This window comes from Nesoenas mayeri (genome assembly GCF_963082525.1).
Source record: "Nesoenas mayeri genome assembly, chromosome: 1".
NCBI classification, from domain to species: domain Eukaryota; kingdom Metazoa; phylum Chordata; class Aves; order Columbiformes; family Columbidae; genus Nesoenas; species Nesoenas mayeri.
In genome coordinates, this window is record NC_137541.1 from 165,827,133 (window position 1) to 165,852,806 (window position 25,674).

General features: G+C 36.1%; 1 protein-coding gene across 1 annotated transcript; it reads left to right on the forward strand.

Moving 5' to 3' along the window:
* Positions 1-206: 206 nt before the first annotated feature.
* On the forward strand, positions 207-2,285 carry SLITRK1 (SLIT and NTRK like family member 1; the record flags this gene model as incomplete). The annotated part of the gene is made up of 1 exon (XM_080363669.1): positions 207-2,285. One exon carries the CDS (start codon positions 207-209, stop codon positions 2,283-2,285), a length of 2,079 nt encoding a protein of 692 aa, XP_080219795.1.
* Between the last annotated feature and the right edge of the window lie 23,389 nt (positions 2,286-25,674).

A 25,674-nucleotide genomic window follows, 5' to 3' on the forward strand; every position in this document is an offset into this window, starting at 1 on the left:
GGGAGAGAGGGAGAAAGGAGAAAAGAAAGAGCACTCCCCACCCTCCGCCGACCCTCCTTGCTCCCCCTCCCCACATTTTTTTTTCTCCCCCTTCGGTGGCGGTTCGGACATTTGATGTATTGAATGAACTGGAATTCCTTTCCGTGGGAGGAGGATGGTTGCTGTTACTTTGTGATGAGATCGGGAATGCATTGCTGGGTTTAAAAATGCTGCTTTGGATTCTGTTGCTGGAGACGTCTCTTTGTTTTGCTGCTGGAAACGTTACAGGGGACGTTTGCAAAGAGAAGATCTGTGCCTGCAACGAGATAGAAGGGGATTTGCACGTAGACTGTGAGAAAAAGGGATTTACCAGCCTGCAACATTTCACCGCCCCAACTTCCCAGTTTTATCATTTATTCCTGCATGGAAATTCCCTGACTCGACTTTTCCCTAATGAGTTTGCTAACTTTTACAATGCAGTCAGTTTGCACATGGAAAACAACGGTTTGCATGAGATTGTTCCTGGGGCTTTCCTTGGGCTGCAGCTGGTGAAACGCTTGCACATAAACAACAACAAGATCAAATCGTTCAGGAAGCAGACTTTCCTGGGGCTGGACGATCTGGAATACCTCCAGGCAGATTTTAATCTATTGCGGGATATTGACCCGGGAGCATTTAGGGACTTAAACAAGCTAGAGGTGCTGATTTTAAATGACAATCTCATCAGCACCTTGCCCCCCAACGTGTTTCAGTATGTGCCGATCACCCACCTCGACCTCCGGGGAAACCGTCTTAAAACCTTGCCTTATGAGGAGGTCCTGGAGCAGATCCCAGGCATTGCTGAAATCCTTCTAGAGGATAACCCGTGGGACTGCACTTGCGATCTGCTGTCGTTGAAGGAATGGCTGGAAAACATACCCAAAAATGCTTTGATCGGCAGAGTGATTTGTGAGGCTCCCACTAGGTTGCAGGGCAAAGATTTAAATGAGACCACAGAGCAAGAGCTGTGTAAAAAGAACAGAGTGGATTCTAGCCTAGCTGCTCCCCCTGCCGAAGAAGAAACCTGTGATCCTGGTCCCATTCCAACCCCCTTTAAAATACATGGCAAAGAAGACCCTGCTACGCCAGGATCTGGTCCAAACGGAGGTACAAAGATTCCTGTCAACTGGCAAATCAAGACCAGACCCACTGCTGCCGTGTCGACTGTTAGTGCGAAGAGCAAACTACAAGCTACCGTGTCCTGCCCACAGATCTGCAGCTGTGACCAGATCCCTGGCTCGGGTTTAAAGGTTAATTGCAATGACAGGAATGTGAGCAGCTTGGTGGATTTGAAGCCCAAGCCGTCCAATGTGCAGGAGCTGTTTCTGAGAGACAACAAAATACACACCATCAGGAAATCCCACTTTCTGGATTACCGGAAACTTAATTTACTCGACCTGGGCAACAACAACATTGCCACAGTTGAGAACAACACATTCAAGAACCTCTTTGATCTTCGATGGCTCTACATGGATAGCAACTACTTAGACACCCTGTCCCGGGAGAAATTTGCTGGGCTGCAAAACCTGGAGTATCTGAATGTGGAGTTTAATGGGATCCAGCTGATCATGCCCGGCACCTTCAATGCAATGCCCAAACTGAGAGTCCTCATCCTCAACAACAACCTGCTGAGGTCTCTCCCAGTAGATGTGTTTGCTGGTGTCTCACTTTCCAAGCTGAGTATACACAACAATTATTTCATGTACCTCCCGGTGGCAGGGGTGCTGGACCAGCTCACCTCCATCACCCAGATCGACCTGCACGGCAACCCGTGGGACTGTACGTGCCCTATCGTGCCTTTCAAGCAGTGGGCGGAAATGCTGCGCCCCAAGGTGATTATGAGCGACCTAAGGTGCGAGTCCCCTGAAGATTTTTTCAAGGAGGATTTTGAGTCTCTTTCCAATGACGTGATTTGTCCTCAGTTAAAAATCTTGCCCACATTAACTTCTACTAATAAAAACAGCACTGGGTTGACAGAGACAGGTACTCACTCCAATTCATACTTGGAGACCAGTCGAGTCTCTATTTCGGTGCTGGTGCCAGGGCTCCTGCTGGTTTTTGTGACCTCTGCCTTCACAGTGGTTGGCATGCTGGTGTTCATCCTGAGGAACAGAAAGCGGTCCAAGAGGAGGGACGCCAACTCCTCTGCATCTGAGATCAACTCCTTGCAGACGGTCTGCGACTCGTCCTACTGGCACAACGGGCCCTATACAGCTGATGGGGCCCACAGGGTTTACGACTGCGGCTCCCACTCTCTGTCAGACTGAGGCAGCAGGATGGGCGAGGGTGGTCATCACCCAGGATGGGCTGCCACCCAGGACCTGCCCTTCGTGCTCCGGCTGGTGTGGTGGCAAACACTATCCAGGGGCAGCTCTGCATCTCAGCCACCTTTTGTGAGAAACAAAACATACACACACGCCCACACACCCCTCTTACGATCCCCACAACAAGCACTGAAGCCCGGTGCACTGGGTGGGGGGGGGAACCCGGTGCCGAGGCTCATCCTCCCAGCTCTGCGCAGCCCGGCGCAGTGGGCGCATCCCCCGCCTGTGCGCTACTGGGGCAGCAACGGACAAGTGAGGACCCGCTTCCTTCGGTTCCGGCAGGGCGAATGACGACTCCAGGTTTTGGTGGGCTTTTGTTCTATTATGTTGGGGTTTGGTTTGCTTTTTTGCCTCCTTCCTTTGTGGACGGACCCCTCTCCAAGAGGCTGGGAAGAGGAGGGGGGTGGAGGAAAGGCTGGTGTCGGCCTCCTCCTGACATCAAGGCAGGAGTGAAAAGTTGCACGAAGGCATGAATGTAATGTAAATAAATAACTCCGACTCTGGAATAAACAGACAAATGGACAAAAAAGAAAAAAAAAAGTGCTGCATGGCTCGCATGGATACAACACACCCCAGGGACGCTCCAGCCCCCGACTGGAAGCAGCGTCTAGTTCACAGCATCATCCCTCTTACCTGATAAGTCCCTTCGTATCAAACCTTCTATATACGAAATACAGTATAATAATAAAAAGTGCCATTTCGCCATTTTTGTGTGATCAATAGGCAGTAGAGATCGTACTTTTACCGTGGAAAAAATTGTAAAGGTTTTATTTATGACATAGTTGCATGAATATTCTCATTGGATTATTTTATTTTATTTTATTTTTTATTTTGACGCGGAAATTGCTGGGAGAGATTTGGTTTGTTGATGGTGGGTTGTGTTTCATTTTTCGGGGGGGTGGGGGTGGGGGAGGAGGGAAGGATTTGGTTTTGGTTTATCTCCTTTATCTCCTTTTTCAATATACATATTCAGTATTGCCTTTCCATCTGAATGTAAAAATTAGTACCCTTGATTTCTATTATGGTAACAGTGTAAACATTCAAAAAAAAAAAAAAAATCCAAAGCAGTTAAGCATGACCAATTAATGTCACTCTAGTGCTTAGGCTGCAAAGTTTAATGGTAGAAAATTCTGTGCTGTTGTAAATCTCACTATAACTTGAGGAAACCAGAACTGAGGAAGCAAGTGAAACTTACTAATTCTATTCGAGGATTTTATAATGGCATATTTTTTCAGTATTAAAGTGAAAATGTTTTCAACTCTGGGTCCTTACCATTTTTCCAGCATCAATTCTTGCAAGCAGCTTATTTGGGTTTAGGGGACAGAGCCTCCTTTCAGTGCTCTGTGTGTGTGTGTGTCTTTCCCTTTCTCTCCCTCTCCCTCCTTCCCTCCCTTCCTCTCCCATTCAATCACAAGCAGAGACACAAACACCCTTCCCTCACCCCTTCCCCAGCGTAGATAACACACAGAAGTTTCCTGCCCCCTCCCCTCTCCCTCGCCTTTTTTTTTTTTTTTTTTTTTAATAATGCGGCAGAGAATCCCTTTATTAATACTGTGAATCTCTCGCTGCTGCCGCCACCTCTGCTGCACACACTGCAGATATATTAGGGATGTTAGTGGGAATTTGATTTAATTGACTCTGCCTAGCTCGGTCTCATTAAGCCGGAGCCGGATTTCACCGGTCAGCACTTCAGGCCCGTAGGCAGCTTGTCGGCGAGGCGGGGCTGCTGCAGGCGGCTGGGCTCCAGCAGCTGCCGCAAGTGGGAAAACTAACTAGAGAAAGGACTTTCTCATCCCTACTCTGGGTAGCTGCACCCTTTGATATTAAATGTTAAAAAAATAAAAAAAATAAAAAAAATAATAAAAAAAAAAACCACCACCACAACTCAGTGCTGCAGACTTCAGGCAGCTCGTATTTGAGCCCGTTCCTGTATCGAGAAAGTGCCCCTAAACTCAGTAAAACCTCTAAAGGTGAAAGCCCCTGCAAATCACTTGTAACTCACAGCTCAAGTCCCAGTGGAGATATGGAGAATTTCAGTCACGTTGCTTCTGGCTTTCTCCAGGCAGAGAATCCTTTTAAAGAGTAAAACACCGTAAGGGACTTGCTAAACTTCAAATACTGATTCGGTTTGCTTTATAGAAAATGTCCACCTTTGGGATATGCGAGGAGAAAACAGGCGTACATAACATACCCATTGCAATAGATACATTCTTGAAAACGAGACAGAAGTCTGATCCCGGGTGTTCATGAAGTATTAAACGTGGGGAATAGATCATTCCTCCAGAATCCTTTATCACTGTGGAGAGATCTATAGTCTCCTAGAAAATATCTTGAAGTGTGGCTGTGTAATTCTGAGAACAGGGTGTCCTGCTTAATCATACAAACCATTCCCATTTCGAGAGACCTTCTTTATTCCTCCTTACTTCTTTGTTAGACTGATTATCCTGCCAGGACATTCTGTGTAAGACAAAGCGATGGCAGCAGAGACACTAGTTTGCCATTGTGCATTGTGCAATCTACCAAATTGAGAAGAAAAATAAAATGCATTTACATATGAGCCAGTATTTCTGTCCTCAGGAGGCCATCAGCTTCAGCTTAGGCATAGTACAAAAAAAAAAAATCTCATTTAGGAATAAGCCAGTGCACTCCTAGATGACTACCTAAGTCTTGCTGCCTTCTCTACAATATTGTGGTGACAAAATTGAAGGGCTGAGAACATTAAGTATACTTCCTATGCTAAAAAGTCACAGTTACATTTTAAGAACTGTTATGGAAGTTAAGATAAAAGATATAGCAAATTAAAGATGTCAAATCACCAACTGAGATCAGACATGCATGCATTCCAGAGAATACAATGCTAAATATGCCATTTTAATTTGTCATAATTGAGAAGTAACATAAATTTGTAACTTTGCTCATTTACTTTCCTTAAAGTGCTAGTTCATTGGCACAGTTAAATAGAAATGTCAGTTCAGTTAAAGTGTTGAAGATATGCATTTATCACCTTGTTTCTAGTTTGGGTTTGGGGGGAAATAACAAAATGACCCTTTCTCTTTCTATGTCATTTTCTGATTTTAACACTCACATGATTCTTTCTTCCATCTTGCAGACACTTGGCCTAAAGACACATAGATCACCCAACTCTCTGAGCTTATATAATAATTACCAGGCTTCCAGTTTCAGAGTTTCTGTTATTTGCAAGTTTAGTACTTCTAAGGTTCTGTTTATCAAAACAAAACACCTAACCAAAAACAAAAATAAGAGAAAGAGATGATGTAGGATGTATTGAAGGAGAGTGATGTGCAAATATGTTCAATATGTTTAGCTGTGAAACATTAACAACAACAAAAAAAATTAAATCTTTTATTTATTTCGATAAAGCCTAAGTGTTGTGATAATTGGAAGCTTATATAGTATCTATGTTGTGTCAAAACGTGCATTTTTTTCTGCTAGCTTAATGAGAATCTCATAACTTCAGGCATAGCATATATCACATTAAGTTACTTCTTATGTCTTCTTAATCATCACAGTAAAGAGACTTCCATTATTTCAAAAAGGACATACAGGAAAGGAATAGGCATCTCGTTTAGGATTTTCTGTGTGTGTTGTTTTGTTCTGTTTTTTAATTAAAAAAAGTTTTATTTTCTCCTGCAAACACATTGACTAAGAATAGCCTAGAATTTAAACTGTTGCCATAGAAATATCTGCCTGTATGCATGGTAGCCTCTTGTGTGCCATTGCAGAAGACTGAATGGAACTCCAGGAGCAACCTGCTAGAATTTTAAATTAATGCCTATAGATGATGTGTATCATTTTGAGCAGAAGTGTACTGTTGGAACCCCACAGGAACACATTATTATATTGCTTTACTAATTTTATTTGTTGTACCAAGTGTTTTGATAACTTTAGTGCAGTTACATTTAAAATGTTTCAGATCTGCTTGAAAACAAAGATGATGGAAACTGTTTTGTTTCGGTTTGTTTGTTTAGCAAGATCAGTGTGAAGGGAGAGGTCAGAATTTATCTGAATTAGAAAAAAAGAAAAAATTTTGTGCACTGGTGTTTACTTGGATAGAATAGACATTAATTACAAAAGGTGAACATTTCACACTTTTTTAAGCTGGTGTCAAAACTCATTACGGTGAGAGGGCAGCAAGAAGCTACAAAATGCCCCTCCTAGAATAATTTTTAGCCTCCATAACCCATGAGAAATTCTGTAGGTCTCTCAAGTATTAAAGTCTCCCAAAGACAAGTAATTCTTAGTAGAGGAGCAACCTCTTTCTCTTCATGTCTTTGACAGTGGCTTGTTCAATTGTAAAACAAAGCAGGATTTTGTTTAGGTGTGTAGTGCAGTTGTTTTTATTATTTGCATTCATCACAGAGGATTTGGCTATATTTTATTCACGTATAATTGAAAGTGAACATTCTTAGATTATTATGGACTTCAGCAGGTAGATATTTTTGTATTTAAAAAAAAAGTTTCTGTAGGTATATAAAAGAAGTAAGACTATTTCTGTGGGTCAATCTTATTCCACGTGTTTGTGCAGTTCAAATTTGTGGGAATTCTTTCTGGGTTATGGTACAGAAATGACTGGGCAGTGGGCAAGACTTGTAACCTGTCTACTGCATAAGTACTTTTTTTTGGTATTTGAGAATAAGTCAGAAAATGATGAAGTCACAGTTTGTGATGGTAAACTAAGATTCATCAGATATTTGTATAATCTGTTTAAAAAATGTAATGTATGGTCTGTTTAGACTGTATAAGGAGTATGGACATAGCAAATCAAAATCACAAAAATCTGTTTTATTGTCCTCAGCTCTTCCCAGACAGAAGATATTAGCACTGGAAAAAAATGTAGACTGAAAAATGTTGCAAGTTTTGTGTTGTATTACATTGCATTCATTATGGTTATGTTTAGCAATGGTACCTTAATGGATTAACTTGTAACAGAAGGTGAAATGCAACATAATTGTCTGAGAGTTTTAGAATCTTTTATTATATTATCTTATAGCTGGAGAAATATAAATGACATCCATCAGTATTACTTCTCCAAGATTAATTAGCGAGTCGATTGACATATTGTCAAGCTGAATTATTTAATTTATGAGCTAAAGTTTCTGAATCAATTTCTGTGTATATTTCTTAAATGCATTCTCCAGTCATGTGAGAGAGGAGCAAAGTCAGCAGAAATTTCCCTGAAGGAAACAGCAGTCTGCTGCTTCAAGCACTTGAAGGCTAAGACTGCAAATTCATAGTAGAGGAAAGAATGGACAGAAACAGCTCATTGTAGAAGATGCTGAGTTGACTTTAAATGAACAAGTGTTATAAGTGCCATTGTTTTAGTGATATCAGTGGCAGAAAGGGCTCTAACATTTGCCCCATAGAAATATCAGTGCCATCAAAAATCTTCCAGACTTCTCCTTTTTCATTAGGTAGCAAGACTGATTCCCCTCGGATAGTTTCCAAGTCAGTGGAACAAATTCTCTTAGCTATGAATGATTTTTATTGATGTCATGACTGTTTAGACAGATCCCTCAAGCTTTGGCCTCCAAGTATGTCTAAGAATAGGTTATCACATTTGGTTTGCATTATCTTATCATTTCTGAATCAACTGCAACTCTTTTGCAAGTGAGAAGTTTAGCAAACCTGACTTGCAGAAAATAAAAGAATGGGAAGATAATGATTCTTTTTCCTTTAAATGAGAGCTCAAATAATAAACATGGGCTGAGAACACGTAATGAAATTGGAAAGCAGTGGAAAATGTAATGGAGAACAGCTACAAAGAGATTAAGAAACAGTGTAGTCTGGTAGAAAACAATAGGGAATGTGACTCATTTTGTATATCACTCTATAACCTAAAGTGTAGGTGGTATTTGTTTCACCTAGCATGATGGACTTCATGCCCTAGCACAAGCCAGTAGTGCTCTAAGAGATGTCCTGGTGTATCCAAGATGTGCGCATGAGGCTGGTAGACACAACGTAAGGTCTAGGGCACGCTTCTATGTTTCCAGAGAGCCATCTGGAGCCAAAGTGGGATACATTAGGACACCTGAATTTGGGAACAATTGAACTGAAATCTGAATCTACATGAAGAGTCTGGTTTCTTGGTTCACTTGACCCACATACTTTGAATTACCTCAGTATATGAGCTGTCTGCACAATGCTGACAGAAAAGACTCAAAGGCTTGAAGGACATATGATCAGCTGGTGCCAAAGCAAGATATGACAAATGACACTGCATGTTTATGAATGGGCAGAGGAGCTGAATCCTAAACATAGTTCAGTTACATACTCCCGCACTGCAGATAATTAATGGCATGTGAGAACTAAGTCAAACACTTGAAATTCTATAAAACAAATTATATCAGAGGTAGTTAGCTGGGATATGACAATTTTTAAAGGATGACTGTTAATTTTTAAAGCATATCAGTTATGTCAGTTGTATCCCCCACACTTTTTCCACTTTTTCCATTCTACTTCTCTCTATTTTCTTAACTTGGATTCTAGTTTTGTCTTTTCGAATTGTTAGCTCTTTCACTTGGGGATTGCACCCTAATGGTTGTTTTTGGATGGGACTCCTATTTCAGCTGATGCCTTTAGAAATTGCTATAGTACATAATAACTATAATAGAAACATCACAAAGTAATAGAAGGCTCAGGAAAAAAAAAATGTAACAACAACAAAAAAAATCCTGGCAGTTATTGCTGTTACCATAATAGTAAATAACTGGTTCTTGGGTCAAACTTGAAATATGAGGAATACAATGCTCCAGGTTTGTCATCATTATTGAAGTCATTAAAATGATCACAGTGAGATATAAACGCTAGCTATGGATCAGAAAATACAGTGGAAAGCATTTCAGAAAAAATCTGGTTTATGAAAAGAAAGTGCCGAACTGTAAGTGGTTTTCCATAGGAGAATTGAAAAGGGAAAAATATAATTGAATTATGGACACACAGTAACAACCTATTCACGTGAGATATCTTAAAAGGAATACAGATGCTAGGAAAGATTTAAGTGTAGGATGTAGAATATGTGGCTAGAGCCCAGAGACTATTAGTCATATTGTAAGTGGATATATCAAATTACCCAGGATAAATATGGCACAACACTGTTGTCAGTATTGTGTACTGGGCACTTCACAAGCAATATGGATTTTTAGAGAGAAGTGTTAGAACTTAGATTGGGTACAAACGCAGAATCTGAAAGCATAAAAACAGTATCAGATTTTTTTCCACTGTTACGATGTGGGAGGCAAATGTTTCAAAATTAAAATTAGATTTTCTCTATTTTAGTTAGCTGGGTAAGAAAATATGGATAAACAGTATCTACTAAAAGTATAAGCTTAGTACTAATTCCCTGGTATGTAATGAAGATCATGGTAGTTGAAAAATAAGTGTGTGAATGAAAAGATGATCCTTTCCTAGAAGCATTTTTCAAAAAAAGCTAGGTGGATGCATACCTCTAAACCACTGAAATAGAGACAATTTTCTAATTTTGGGGTGTATTTTCACTGTTGCAATATTCTTAGATCCCCACAAGAAATTGCGTTCTTCCCTATGACGTGTGTGTGCAGAGAATAATATTAACAGCAGTAAAAATAATGTTACCTTTCATGTGTAAGGGTTTTCTGCTTTCTTAGTTCCTATAGTAAATAAGATACATATATCCTAAAGGGAGACAAAAACCCAACCTGTTTTCTCTCTATCTTTTTTTTTTTTTTTTTAAATTCCTTTGTCTTTTTAATGTTTTAATTTAGATATACATACTTTTGAAAGTAAAAACATGATGCACAGACAAAATATGACAGTGTAAGAATGAACAAGAGGAATACACTAAATACAGACTCTGGTCCCTGCAGATTTGCTGAAATTGTTCAGGAAGAAGAACTGCAGGTCTGAATGGCAGAGTGAAAGATGTTACTGGCATTGGCTAAAGGTGCCCATGAGAACAGAAAGCACTTATGTTTCGAAAGGTCTTTCTATGACTATGTTGCTGTTAATGAAAGATGATCTTAACTAACTAAAATTGGAATGTAAGACAATAGTCCTCTGGAACAAAATAAATGAGAAGGTATCTTTAGGATAATGATTAGACTGTTGATTTGGACCTTATTATAAGACAATACTGAAATTAAGCTGAGAAAGAAGTGGGTCTTACTACAGATTCATAAATGTCCATCTGCCCCAACTTATTATCTTAGTTGCAGACATGTATATTAAATTAGGTCCATTTGTGCTTTGAACAAATTCATAGTATTCATAAATTCCAATCTGAATAATAAATGAAAGGATTCTTAGCCTCTTTTTATATTGTACATGAGCATGCTCATTATGTTATACGGATGAAATTATGAATGAAATAAAAGTGAAGAAATAATAAGGCTAATAAGGTTTAAAAATAGGTTGCACATTTTAAAGGATCAGTTCTGGCTACTAGTGTTATATCATTAACAGAGTACTGATCAGATAATGTTTCACTATGGTTCATTCACATGGATTTTATCAGTGCAGTTGGTTATTTGAGAGCAATACATTTCTAATTATGAAGCAACAAGCTTACGGTAAAGAAATTTAGTAAAGAATGCTAAAGTTATGATAATTGCTACATAAGAGTTGATAGTACGGGTATTAATACAGCCTTAACCATATCTAGCATGATACAGACAGTAAATGGAAATTATCAAAACGTATGTTTCATCAGAACATGTATATTTTTTTAGAGTAAATCCCATCCACAGATAAGTTTCTGTAGTTTGCACTGAATTAACACATTTTTCGAAAGGCAGATTTAACTAAATTAAAAAACAATTATTCCTGTAGAGAGAGGAAGTCAGTTGCAAATCCCTGCTGTGTCTGTATTGATGAAGAATCAATCTTAATCTCTCATGCAGGATCAAACTGTCAAACAGTACTGGAAGAAAGAGAAAATTTGGAAAACAGAATTGTGTGACATAGGTCATTTGCATTGGACTGAGTGGCCCATACTTCTTTGGCTGAAATGGGATACTCTGTCCTTCTAAACTAATGAAGCTAGAACCTAAGTGAACTCAATCACTGGAGCTATATTCCATAACAGATAATCCATAATTGAAAATCCCTAGTGAATCATTGTTATATCATGATATAGTTATGTTTTCGGAATTGTCCACTAACTCCGTCCAAGACAAAATTGCTACAGAGAGGACTAGCTCTTGGCAATGTGAACATGAGCTAATTCGGACTTGGACTTTGAGCCTAGGATTTAATTCTATTTCTTGCTCATTTAGAAGTGTGAGTATGCACAGTGTATCTGTTGTGGGCATTTACCTCAGAAACTCATCAATGGTCTTAAAAGTTGTGGTTTGTTGTTGTTGTGTTTCCCTCTCCTCTTCCTTCTCTCTAGGGTTTGATTATAAAATTCCTTCTCAGAAATCCTATTGGATATCTGTAACCACCTTTGATGCCCCTGCCTTCGGCTTTGACTGACATTTCCTGACTAGATAAACAGACAATAATATATTAATGATATTTTTTGTTTAATTTAAACAATAAAAAATAGTAATTATTTTTGTTTGTCTTGTGGGCTAATATTGTATATTAAAACTACTAGAATGTGTTAGCAGGCTTAGTTCATATTGCTGTAGTTATGACCAATGGCATTTGGATATAATCCCATCCTCTTTGAACTCTGGGTAGACCTTTGGGACTGGATTTTAAAAGGAGTTTAAATATAATTTGAGTTGTGCACATTTAGATAGTCTTTAAGGCATCCTAGGGTACCTGAGATACCTGCATAGGCTTAAAATATTTTCTTTTCTGGACTGGCAGCTGGAGTCCAGGCAGGATCTTTTAGCGTACCTTAAGTGTTATGGATAATTACATTAAGGCATCTTAAGTGTTCCCTGGCTGAAATGTAACAGCTGTATTGTGAGCACATGAATTTAGACATCTCAGTCTGTAGCTGAATTGCAGCTTTAGTTGGGTGAGCTAAATTACAGCTAAAACATTTAACTTTAGTATTACTGAAGTGTGATGAATCTCATACTTATGAATAACATCCTTAGGATGGGACCTTCTCTTAACAATAATAATACACATAATAAGAAAGCAGTCAAATAGTATTCTTCTTTTTTTTTTTTTTTCCTGTCAAATCACAATTTATTAAAAGAAAACCAAAATACTGCAGATGATACATACAATTGATTATCTTTGGTAATGTTTGTTGTGACACCAAAATGTTTCTATGATTCTATGATTAGGACACAGCAGTTAAGTATTTGCTTGGAAAGTTTTTACACTGCATTAATAATTAATGTTACATTACTTCATGTCAGAAAGTAGGATAATATTCCAGAAAAATGACAACAGAAATACTAAAAATGAGGAGGTTTATGATTTCCACCCCCCCACACACTCCAAAGTGTCCCTCTGTTGTCTTCGGGAGAACATCCTCAATTTAGTACAACACAAATGATAACAGAATAAGACTTTATCTTAGACAAAAAATATCAACTAATTTACTTTCATAATATCTTATTATGTTTAATTACACAATAAGTAAAGAATGATTTATGTTACATTTCCCCCCACAAGCAGGGTACAATTTTGCTCATTTTGCTAATATCAGTCCAATAAAAATAATCAGTAAAGGAGAAATAATAAAATAATGAAGCCTGACTTCCTTCCTCTTAGAAAAATAGCCTTAATATTTAATTCAGTAGTGACTGAAAGTTAGAAGCCATAGACTTTGTTGTAGTATCTGAGTTTGTAAAGTCTAATTCTAGGTAGAATCCATAAAGGACACAGATCAATATAACCACAAATGACAATAACTGACAAGCTAAATTGACAGTATTAGGGCAGAGGCCAAGAAACCAGATACTTTATCTTTTTTCTTTTTTTTTTTTCCTTCTCTGTCTATGATAAACTGATTCTGACAAAAGATCTGAACTTCCTGAAACCTTATATTATAGATTATATGCATCAGATTAATAAATGTGGCTACAAAGATTTTTTTCATCATTGAGTTCTGAAGCTGAGTTCCAGTATACCTATTCTGCTGAATTTCTCACACCTTCAGTGGACATGCCTCCTGCTGAGCAAGTCACCTTTGGAGTTTTGCACAGTCAATGGGGAGAAATGGGAACTTTTAAGGTTCATGTGACATCTTGGAATGCTAAGAACAGTTCAACTGTAGAATAAGACATCAAATTTAGATGACCAGAATGCTGTCATATGGATGGGAGCTGGCTGTCTAAACTCTTACTACAGTCATCAAAGGCTGAGTCACTACAGTCAATAGAGAATAGAAAGTGCATCAGTTCAGTTTAAATAGACACTTAATATGGAACTCAGCTTTTGAATGTAGTATTATATTGGGTTTCCTGCGGTATTCTACCTGGTCTCCAGCTGCCACCGTAAAAGGCTATAGTACGTACCTGTGTCATACTTCTGAGCCTTATGGTTGTCCAGGAAGTCTGAGATATCCTAAGGCTTCCCAAATGGTATCAGTTATTTATGTTTGGCCAAGACCAAATTTATCATTTCCTGTATCTGGAACACAGATGCTTAGTTCATATTTGAAGGTCTGTGTCTGGAAGTCTTAATCTCCAAATAAGCCTTATCTATATTTAGAAAGAGCAAGTTTTAAAGTTTTATTTCTTTCCATTGTCTCTAATAGGAATTTAGGGCATCTAGCCTAAATATATATCTACAACAAGAAACAGCTGCATTTCCTCAAATTAATTCCACACTTTGAGTTTTTCACCTGGACCATATATTCTTTTGCTGTAAACTGGTATAGTTTCATTTATCTTCCTGAATGGAGAGGCAAGGATTCAGGTGTCTGGCTTCTTATTCTTCCCTCTTGTCTCTTGACCCAGAAGCTAGCGCATCTGGAAAAGATTTGCCCCACAATATATCTGAGCTCTCAGACTCCAAAGAGACCCTCTCTCACTTCAAGGAGTCTGATTCCATGAGGAAAGGGCCTTATTGAGCATAGACATCTTTGCTCTGGATTCTGGGCAGTGTGCAGGAAGTAAGGGGGAGGAAAATGTAAGTTTTACCTCTTAATATCTCAGGGACATTAAAAACACAAATGAAAATATAAAAACACACAGAAGTAGTTTCCTATCTCATAAAAAGCTCAAAATTCAGAAATATCATGTCAATACAAAAAAAAAAAAAAAAAAAATCAGGCTGATGTCTGACAATGAAAGTATTCTTTTTCTTCCTTTCATGCATCTATGTGGTATTTATTGCACAAAAATCATACTATTATACAAAAGTCCATAGTGAAGAAAAGTTTGAAAATTCCTCCTAAAAATAATATTGACATTATGAGAAGCATTAGTGGAGCTCTTGGCACACTGAAGTACAAATTATTAAAAGGAGTCAAAACTAATTAAAAAAAAAAAGAAAATGATTGCATGGTTCAGAAAAAAATCCTAAAATCCATTTCTAAGTTAAGTTGTTAGAAACACCTTTGGATTTATAGTAAGTAATTATATGGCCTGTTATCTTTAGTCAGATTTAAATATTATAGGAAACAGTTAGAATGAGAATGAATTAGCCTAAGTTACTTAGCTTCAGATTATCAGCAATGGTTTTAAGTAAAGTAAATGTTGTCATCTGCCTTCTGTTTTTCATGAACAAGGCTGTACCACATAACCACCATAAATAATTCATAGAAAATTATTTTGAAAAAAAAAAATCAACTCCCCAAAAGCCTGTATTGAAACCGAATTCTCATTTGAAGAGAATCTGAGGAGGGTGAAGCAGAATGGGGAATTTCATGCTGGATTTTTCACTACATTAGGCAGCTTGTGTGCGACAAACAAAAACAGTTCAAGTTTTCATTCCTAATTGACTCTGTTTCCTTGCAAATTATGCATATGAACATAGTTCTGTAAGCAAGTTTTAATTATTTTTCATGTTAATAGAGTACTTCAAACCAGATATTCTATGTGACTATTATGTTCATCACAGTGTATTATTAAAATTTTCATTGAATCGCCCTACAGAATGGTACAACAGTTTCAGTTCATTAACTTTTCTCTTATTTCTCCATCTATCAGAGTAAAGTTTCAAGCTTGAATTCTATAACGTAATTTGTGTAAGAAGCCATTTGTAAATGACTGGGTAGATCCTGGTGGAGCTTTTTAAATCAAGCATTATATTTTTAGCAGTTTCCTGGTATTTTGAAATAGTCATGTAGAAAATCAATTACAACATGTAGATAGGTCTTCAAAAATATGAAGGAAGACTTCTAACTTTCCAGTACAACAGACAGTAACATAATAATGCATCAGTTGAAGTGTAAAACCTGAAAGTTGCTTTACAAAATGGGAATCTTTGTTTTGTACTTATAGCTTGAGCTGTTTCTGAAGTTTCAGGCCATATGCATAGACAAGGTTAATTCCAAAGCAGTCTCATTTCTACACATCTATATTTTGATAGTATATAATAGAAAATCAACTCAAATAAATACAGAATTTCAATTAAAATGCAGTAATAAATTTAATAAAAGAATGGAGGAAAGTAAATAAATGGTATTGTACTCAAGTTAAAAAGATGAATACTTTGTAAATTGCCAGATACATGGAACAGAATTTAACTTCTTCCATAACTACTTTCTTCCTACTGATCTTTATATAAGAATTTTATTAACATACTTTTAGTACATTACACAACCGTCCACTTATAAAATATGATAATCTGATTTTACTTTGATGTGTATTTCTGTAAATCAGCATTAAAATCAAGGAGTATAAGATTCTAATATTAGAACTGACTTATGCCTATTAATTGTATCTTACATTAATGGAAAAAATAGTCATAAATACCATCTAATCAAAGTTACTACCTGTTTGCTTGGCCATATTAGTACTATGGTCCTGTATTCAAAGTACATTCAAAAATACCAAGTATTCATTTCAACTAATGCAGTAATGGTGGGCCATTGACCAATAGATTCTGCTCTTAGTTAAGTGCTGGTAATAAATTATATTAATATAATATCTAAAACATGTATTTGGAAGTGGAGCTAATACAATTATTAGTATTCTGGTTAGTGGAGAGAAGAGGTGTGTTAATCAGAAACCCAGTTACTTCTTCCTGTTTTAGGAACTGAATAACTATATGCAGGGAAAGAATCTTGTCCATGATGATGTCAGAAGTATAGAATAAAATAAGTAAATAAGGGCATTAGTGTGTCCTAATAAGATACCTTAGGGTAGCTGAGAAAATTTATGGTGATGACAGATGCGACATAGGACTTATGAGAACCTAATAGCCTTTGCAAGTAAAGCTGGAGACCAGATATCATCAGATATCATAACCACCTAGAGTGCTATCGACACACGTTAAAGCACTTAAATGAGAAGGACACACTGACACTAATATCAGTTGGCTTAAGATTCCTGTTGAATCCTTGAACGTCATGACAGGGTCTGGGGGAAAGAAGTATCTTCCATCATAGGAGAAGTTCCAGTTTGAGTATACCCAAGGAATCTGAATATACACAAGCCCATGTGACACAATGAGATGCAACCACAAGTCCTGAAGGCATTGGCTGGTCTGGTTACCAAGCCACACTCTTTCATATTTCAAAAGCCATGGCAGTCAGGCAAAGTCCCCAGTGACTGGAAAAAAGGAAACATTGAACCCATTTTTAAAGTAGGACCCTGGGAACTCATCTCTGTGCCTGCCAGGATCACGGAGCACATCCTCATGGAAGCTATATTGAAATATATGGAAGACAGGGAGGTGATTAGACAGAGCAAACATTACTTCATCAAAGGCAAATCATGCCTGACTAATCTAGTGGCCTTCTGCAATGGAATGACTGCATCAGCAAACAATGTAAGAGCTACTGTTGTCAGCTACCTGGACTTCTGTAAAGCTTTTTATATGGCCCCCTATAACATCCTTGCCACTAAGGACAGATGCGGGTTTGACAGATGAGCTATTAGATGGATAAGGGATCAGCTGGGTGGCTGTGTCCAAAGAGTTACAGTCAATAGATAAATGTCCAAGTGGAAAAAAATAACAAGCTATGTCTCTGAAGGGTCCATACTGGAACCAATACTATTTAGTGTCTTCAGCAATGACATTAACAGTGGCCTTGAGTGCACCCTCGGCAGGTTTGCAGATGACATCAAGCTAAGTGAAGCAGTTTATAATGTTGAGGGAAAGGATGCCACCCAGAGAGACCTTGAGGAATGGGTTCATGTGAATCTCATTAAAGATGTCCCAGACCATGGCAGGACGGCTGGAGTAATGATCTTTACAGGTCCTTCCCAAACAAACCATTCTATTCTATGACTATGTGATTCTAAGATTCTTACCAGAGACTTTTCTTAATATTTTCAAAAGTTACATTGTTTCTTACATTTCTATTCTTACTTACGAATTAAGGTTTTATTTACAGGTAAACTGCACACATTTTCCTTCCACCTCACGTAATTCAAATTATATATTAATTTCAAGTCCTTTCTTCTTTTGTGTCTAATAACTGGTTGTAAAACAGGGCTTTACTTTGGAAGCACTGGAAAAAGTAATAGTATCAATCCCTCTATTAACCTACCAAGGCACATTTTTTTACAAAAATATGAAAACAAACAGTATTAATTAAAGCAAAATGCATGTGATTCTACAAGCAAAATAAGAGTGAGATCTCAAAAATATTCAGATTTTTCCTTTATGCAACAAATAGGTCAACTAGAAAAAATATTTATACTAGAAGTGTATGTAATTTTTGAATGTATCATGATGGTTTAGTAGAACTGAAACACATTTTAGATTCTAGTCAATCTTTTTAAAACCTTGGGCCGTGTTCATATAATATAAATAATGGCACGTATCTGAGATACCTAAACTAATAATCAAACCACTTATAAGTATTTCTGTGGTCAACAAGAACAAGAGAGGTATTACCAAAGGCTGACTTTATTAGAGGTAAAATCTTAAGCAAGTAGAATTGCATAACAGTCTGAATGAATCTATGACTGGTTATTTAAAAGCTTAGAATTTTCTGTTTAACAATGTAATTACAAATGCTTTTTTTCTCTCTCTTTTTGGAAATTCCATCTTCTTTTATCCTCATTGAAAAATATATGTGTAGGGATTGAATGTTTTTGATTATTAGGTTCCACTCACAAATATACATCTAAAAGTGAAACATTAAGCACTTCGTTTTGAAAGATTTTGACTTTTCACTGTTGCCTCTGTGGAATTTGTAATGCATTGTATTTTTCTCTGACTGAAGGAACTTCTTTGCTTTTTATTAAATTCTTACCTCATATTTTTACTGAATTATTTGTTATACTAAATAATTTTTCAAGCTGATGTATTTTCTATATTCAGGTGAAGTATTTCTATGCTTTTATTTTCAGACCCTTTTCATTCATTAGATGTATTTGGCACATTTCAGTGCAATACAACTTATGTCTTACGTATTTTTCTGTGTATTTGTAATGTACATAACAGTTCTTAACATTTTTTATACTGATTTGTCTGGTTTTGGACAGATTTAAAAGTATGTATAAGACAGGCAGAGAGATAAAATCTCATAATATTTGTTTTCAAAGTGTGCAGAAAATATTTCAGATGGGAAAAGAAAAAAAAATCTGCCTAAATATCAGTAAAGTTCTTCAATCAATTCATGCCCAAATCTTGAAAGCCAGATTCTGTGTTTACTCTGAATCTATTCACAGGCATTTCAGTTGTACACTTTGAGGTGTTTCAGATTGCACAGTGCATGTTTTTCCTGAAGAGGTGAATGAAAATTCTCCTTTAAAGAAACTATTGAAAGATGAGCTGGCATAAATCTCTCATTCATTCATTCTTTCATTTATTCCTGACCATCATGAAATATAACAGATCCGCCAAAGTGAAAGGGAATATGGGTGTAATACAGCATACACTACTGTGGGTAGGCTCCCAAAACAATCCCAAAGAAGTTACTTTTTCCATGTAAGAGTAAAAGGTAGGGGGAAAAGGTAGGCCTAACTACCTATTCAACCTACTTCCAAGACATTTGAACAAAGTAAAATCATCTGTGAATGCTGCTCCTGAGAATTCAACACCTTCCTCTCTTTCTACTTTTGAAAGTAGGAAGAAAATTTATTTAATTCTGTGTGTTCAGTATCAGTTCCTAAATTTCATCAGGTAAGGAAATGGCTATTTTTTATTAAGGGAAAGAGAGATTGTAGCAATATTTTTGTCGTATCATTAATATTCCATTTAGAAAAAAAGAATAGAATTATTATAATTTAGAGGTTCTTAGGGACGTGCTTTAGAGGTGGATTGGCAGTGCTAGGTTGATGGTTGGACTCAGTGATCTTAAAAGTAATTTCTAACCAAAATTATACTATGATTCTATTATTATTAAATAATTTTAATAATTATTTTTGTATTAATTGTAATAATTGTTGATTTATGAAATTATGAAATCATAAAACCCCAAAATATTGAAACTTACAAATGTAATGTATGCATTCTGTCTATAACTCTATAGGATGCATTATTAAATCACAGAAATCAAAGACTGCAAGACAGGGAGCTACAGATGCCTGTATAGACAATCTGTATCTATCCATAGGTGTGCAAACACACACAAAATAATTAAAAAGGAATGTTTAGCTTTTCATAAATAAAAATTCCATTTCATTTAGAGAATTTTTGTTGGCTCTGAGAATGAAAACAAGGTACTAGATTTTTGAAAGAGTTTTACAAAAGAAGTTGTGTTTGTAGCACAAGAAACCAGAAGGTATTCATACAGAAGAAAGAGAATGGTTCTCATTAATTCACCATGGATATACACAGAGTAAAGTTTCTACAGAGTGTTGCAAACTTATTCCAGACAACTGAGAGTTTACAGAAAGTGCCTGTATGTCTGTCTACCTGTCTTTATTGGACACCACCATGTGCAGCAGGCTAGCACACTCCCTCATTCACTAGGCGTTACTCAATGCAATGGGCTGGTATATTCTAACACACCATGTCAGCTCTTGAAAGAGATGTTAGCACTTCCTCATGGACACAAAAGGAGTGGAATGGTGATGTATCAGGAAAAACAGCTATGTTGTTACTTGTAAACCAGTTCTCTCAAGGCACCAGTCTAATGAGGAATAAATGAAACAAGGTCAGAGAAAATGCAGGATTTCAGGATTTCACCTTCATTGGACTAATTTATTTTATTTCATAGTTTGTACATTTGAGCCATCAAGACACTTCTAAATAAGGAGATAATGTTAGAGCTTGAATAAGTTAATCCATATAGTCATTTAACATTCTTTACAAAATTTCCACCAAATAATGATAATTCTGTTGTCTCAAGTAAACAGGTAGATTTATGATTTTAGTTCAAAAATTTTGTCCCAGAAAACTTCTCTAGGTAATAGCACAGCATATGTCTCACTGCTAAGCAAATTTTTTAGCACAGAAAAACATTAATTTTTATTTTACAGACCTGCAATATAAAGGAAGATTACATTTTCAGATGGATTTCTGAATTCCGCTGAGTTAAGAGCTTCTTTTTATAATTCGGATTATAAATTGTGCTGGTAATTAATCTGTAATGTGACTAATCCTTTTTATTATCATAATAAAAAATAAAATATATTTCATATCTTCACCAAAAAAGCATTTCAGGAATTTTTAGCACAGGGACTCAGTATGCTTATGTTCATTCTCCTACACTTATCTACAAGTTAATAACTTGATCTTGCAATAAATGTCAAGCAGGCAGAACATGGTTTTTAATCCCCCAATACAAATGAAAACTTATATCTATGAGGGCTTATTTTAAAGCAAGTGTTTTATTTGACTGCCTTTACTGCTGATGAAATAAGCAAAAATAAATAAATAAAAAACCCAAACAAACAAACAAAAAACCCCAAACAAACAAAAAAACACATAAAGCCATGAACTCTTGATTGATACAGGCAATCATTATTTTTTGTTAGGCAGAAAATCATAGAAAAGAAAGTGAGTTTTCTCAGTATTTTAATGAGGAATTAAGCTATAAAAAGTAGGCAAAAAGTACTCCTGTCCTTCTGATGCTTTCTTCATGTCTGTGGTAGCTGTACAACTCAGCAAAATGAGTAAATGCAAGTATTGGGCTATTATTTATTATTGAATTGCCTTATAATTATTTTTCGTAAGTTACTTATGTTCATCTGTGTTGGCACATTACATTTTTTTCCTAAGTAGCTAGCTGAATTGAAGTGAATCAAATAATAATATATGCCAAATCGTTGTTGTAATTATTGCTTTAAAAAATAAAAAGGCATCTATGGTTGTGATTGTGGGTGGAAGTAAGCAGATGCTGGCTTTGCTAGCTACTGGATGTACTTTTTCAAAAAGCCCTATGGTAAAGCTGTGGAAAGATTACAGTTAAATACTATACACATGCTAATTTCCAGGAAAACCCATATATTGATTTTCTCAGAGTAATAAAATATCTTTCAATTTGAAAACCACAACACTAAAATATTTTTAATATTTTCCTTTATATGTACGTATTAATTCTTTAATGAGGAATTGAGCAATTTTATTTTTTTCTTTCATTAAAAACTACCTCTTCTGGGAGGAAACTTAAATACTTATTCACATACTATTTTTCTACCGCAGAAGAAGAATATCCTACAAGTTGTTGTTTGGATTATTTGGTGTGTTTTTTTGTTGTTTTGTTGTTGTTATTGTTGTTGTAGTTGTATGGGGTTTTTTGTTTGTTTGTTTTTGTTTTTGTTTTTTCAAGGATTGTAATTTTTTTTTTTCTGGGTCAAAAATAGAGTTTTTGGTTGGTTGGTTGGTTGGTTGGTTGGTTTTTCTTGTTCATTTGTGGCTATTAGTGTCTGTGTGTTTTCAGTTTCTTTAGTAATGAGAAAATTCATATCCACATACTTTAACAGCCAGATCTATTTTCAGATCATTTTATGAGAAAAAATGAGAAAAAATGTGAGAAAAAAATGTGCGACTTTTCACTCTGTACATTTTTTACTACTTTATCAGTATGTAGCAAATAGTTAATATGTTGTGCTTGCATTGGCCACAAAGCTTCAAATCATCAAAACATTGGAGTGAAAAAGTTTACAGATGCTTTTTCTGTTGTCAGGATATTGTGTTGTTAGGCTTAAGTGCCATCATTATAACTGTTTCTTAACAGATAAATCAACAAGGCTTTTTATAAGTAATTATCATTTTGTATTCAATATATTAGTCAAGAATACTTACCTCAGAATGTTTACCCTAGCATATCTCTTGCTTGGACGCTTACATCATGAAGAACTGGTATGAGAAATTAGTTTATCAGATGACTTACAATTTATTTTTCATGCATTTGTCTAAGTTGAAACTTTTTAAGATTCTGCAACTACCACCTTCTAATACTTCAGCATGAATAGGTTTAATTTGGCAGAACTGACTTGCAGAGTTTATATACTTGAAGTGAGGGTGTCATCTGAAGCTTAGATCTTTCAGATACCATTATTTGTTATTCTACTGCCATACTGTTTGTAAATGTGATTACCTTTGTTCACAGGAAATAATTAAAATAAGTTTAATAAATATTGGTAGCTGCTGATAACATATTTCTCCAGCTAACTGAAGCTTTTACATTTTTTCCATTCAACATTATGCCAAGTTCCAGAAAAATAAATGGATTAAGGACTTTTTTTTTTTTTTTTTGCCTCTTCCTATTAAAAATATATTTTTTCCTCTATTGGAAAATGTGAGTTTCCCTTTTTACTTGTACTATATTCACTTTCAGAGTGATTTTATAATTCGATGAGTCCTTGCTATGGTTAGCTGACTTTTTCTAGAGCTTGGTTTCATATTCTTCCATGAATTTTTTAATGTATATTTTAGATATACCATCTAAATGAAACTTCTAGACTTTAGTAGCTGATGCATCTTCCTGGACAGCGATGATACTCTGCTATTTCCAACTTTTAATGTATTTACTACACTTATCCATAAGCCTAATTTATAATGTAGAAAATTATATAAACTTCAACTAAATGTAAGAAACGGTCAGACATGACTGTTAGAAGGAAAGAACTGTGATATTTCAAGTTTTGTTTTGTTTTGTTTTTCCTTCCACAAACCTCAGTTATTCGATTCACTTAGGTGGAGAAATAGATACGCAGTAAAAAACAAGACAAGCCTAGTGAGGAGTGAAACCATAATTTGTCGATTGCAATAGTTATTATTTGTATAATATTTTATGTTTTTTCAACTTCTCTACTTCTCTTCAGTCTCCCTCTAAGCATATATGGGTTTTCACTGAATCGTAGAGTATTGGTTTTTACTAATACAATGGAGTTAATACAAAATCACAAATTTGGTTAGAAGACACATCTAAAACTGGGATAAAGTATGATAAAATAGAAAAAAATAAGCTGAAACAGTACCCTCAAAGGAATCACTTAAGTGTTCCTAGGAAATATTAAATTTTGAGGAAAACACTGATAAAAGTAAGTACTATAAGGGGTTCAGAATGATAGGGTTTGCTTCCCATTTTTTAAATTCTTGACTGTTCAGATGTGTAAATAAGTGACCAGCAATTGATTCTCATTGGCTGGGGACCTATGCAAAAATAATTATCTTCAGTGAAAGTTTTGACCAATTAATTTTAGGTAATTATGCAAGTTTCATCTGAGGCTTTACTTCCTATCTTATTTCACCTTAAAGTTATCCTGTTCCTTGTATTTTCTTAAGTTTTTCTTTTTCTTTTCTTTTCTTTTTTTTTTTTCCAGTTTCTACTAGTTTATTTTAGTTTCAAAGCCTAAGCAGATTAGCAATATGAAGAGACATATACTTTGTTTTGTATTGTGTTACATGTTGTGCCAAGAAGAAGAAAAAAATGTCCTCTATTCAAAGCATGACTACCTTTTTGATATGGAAAATAACAGCCACATTGTCTTGTTAAGGAGGCAGAAACATTCAGTTGTCCACACGTAGGTAGGTCTGAAACTCCCTATGATAGTCTACTGGGCCCCCAGCAGGTCCTGGAACCTGTCAGCTCCCCCTGCAGGTACCTTCAATATGCTAGAGCACTTCCAGTGGTGTGGGATGCCTGCTGGTAGGCAGCTGAAGCACACCTAGATATCCGTTGGCTGGACGATGTTAGACATCTATTTCATTTGCAGCCATTTATGTGGTAAAACCTAAATTTGTGTGATTTGAAGGCTGAATTCCAGCCTGAAAGACCAAACTCAACAGATATTAGCTAAAGACTGTTTTATGTCCTTCTTTACCTGGATTCCTAACGTTAGGATACATCCATGCGTTTTCACCTGTTTTCAGAAAGATGAGGGGCCCCTCAGCACACAACCTTCTCTAAACACTCTTCTTCCAAGAAAATAAGTGTAATTATGTTATAAAGATATCAAAGCTTGAGTCATGATTAAAGACGGCAAATATGTATGTTTGTTAGTATCAGGGACAGAGAGCTATATAGTTTATTTGCACATATGTAGTTGCTTGAGTATGAAAATGAAAGTGAATATATTATATGTCAACAGTGTAATACCTTATAAAAACATTTTAAGTACTTGATTTTTGGAGGACTGCATTATTCTTAGGAAACAAATACTGTCTCTAATGCAACCCAGCCACATCAAAGATTTTAGGATAATGTAATGAAATTTGACATTTGAGGGTATAAAGGAGAAAAAAGTAGGATTTAACTAAAAATACATAGATTGTATTTGTGAAAAAGTGTTTTTCAAATGTTCAGCATAAACGGATTAGCAGCAGTGTTAATATATATCATAAGTACATAAGCTTGGTGGATATTTTTATATAGCTGTACATGCATGCTCTTATTTTTGTAGTTAAAATGAGAACAAAGAATACAGAGAAGCCATAAAGTGCCCAGGGTTCTTACTTTATTACAGATTTGAGGAGAACAAAGTTGTCTGCTCAGGACACCTGTCTTTCTGTGCAGAACCATAACTCTTACACATGGAAGAGAGAGTAGATCTTGACCAGTCTCAACAAAATTTGGCTCAATAGTGTGTTGGAGAAAAGAAATACATGTCCAAGTCATTTCATTACAATTTACCACCACAGAAATTATTTTACTATTAATTGGTTTCCGTAGGAAATAGCTTTACCTGCTACATTGGTCAACATACTGCAGAGCCAGGGCTGAGGGGCATCTTTGGCAGCTTCAAAAGACTGCAAACAAAACCCAGTGATAAGAAGTTGTGTGATGCCCTGTTTCAACAGAAAGGCCGTATGTTTAAATAATGTATTTTTCCCTAATTACTTGGAGACTGAGTTTCCATAATGATGTCAAAGGTGTGTGTGTTTTTTTACAATTATTATTATTATTGTTTCT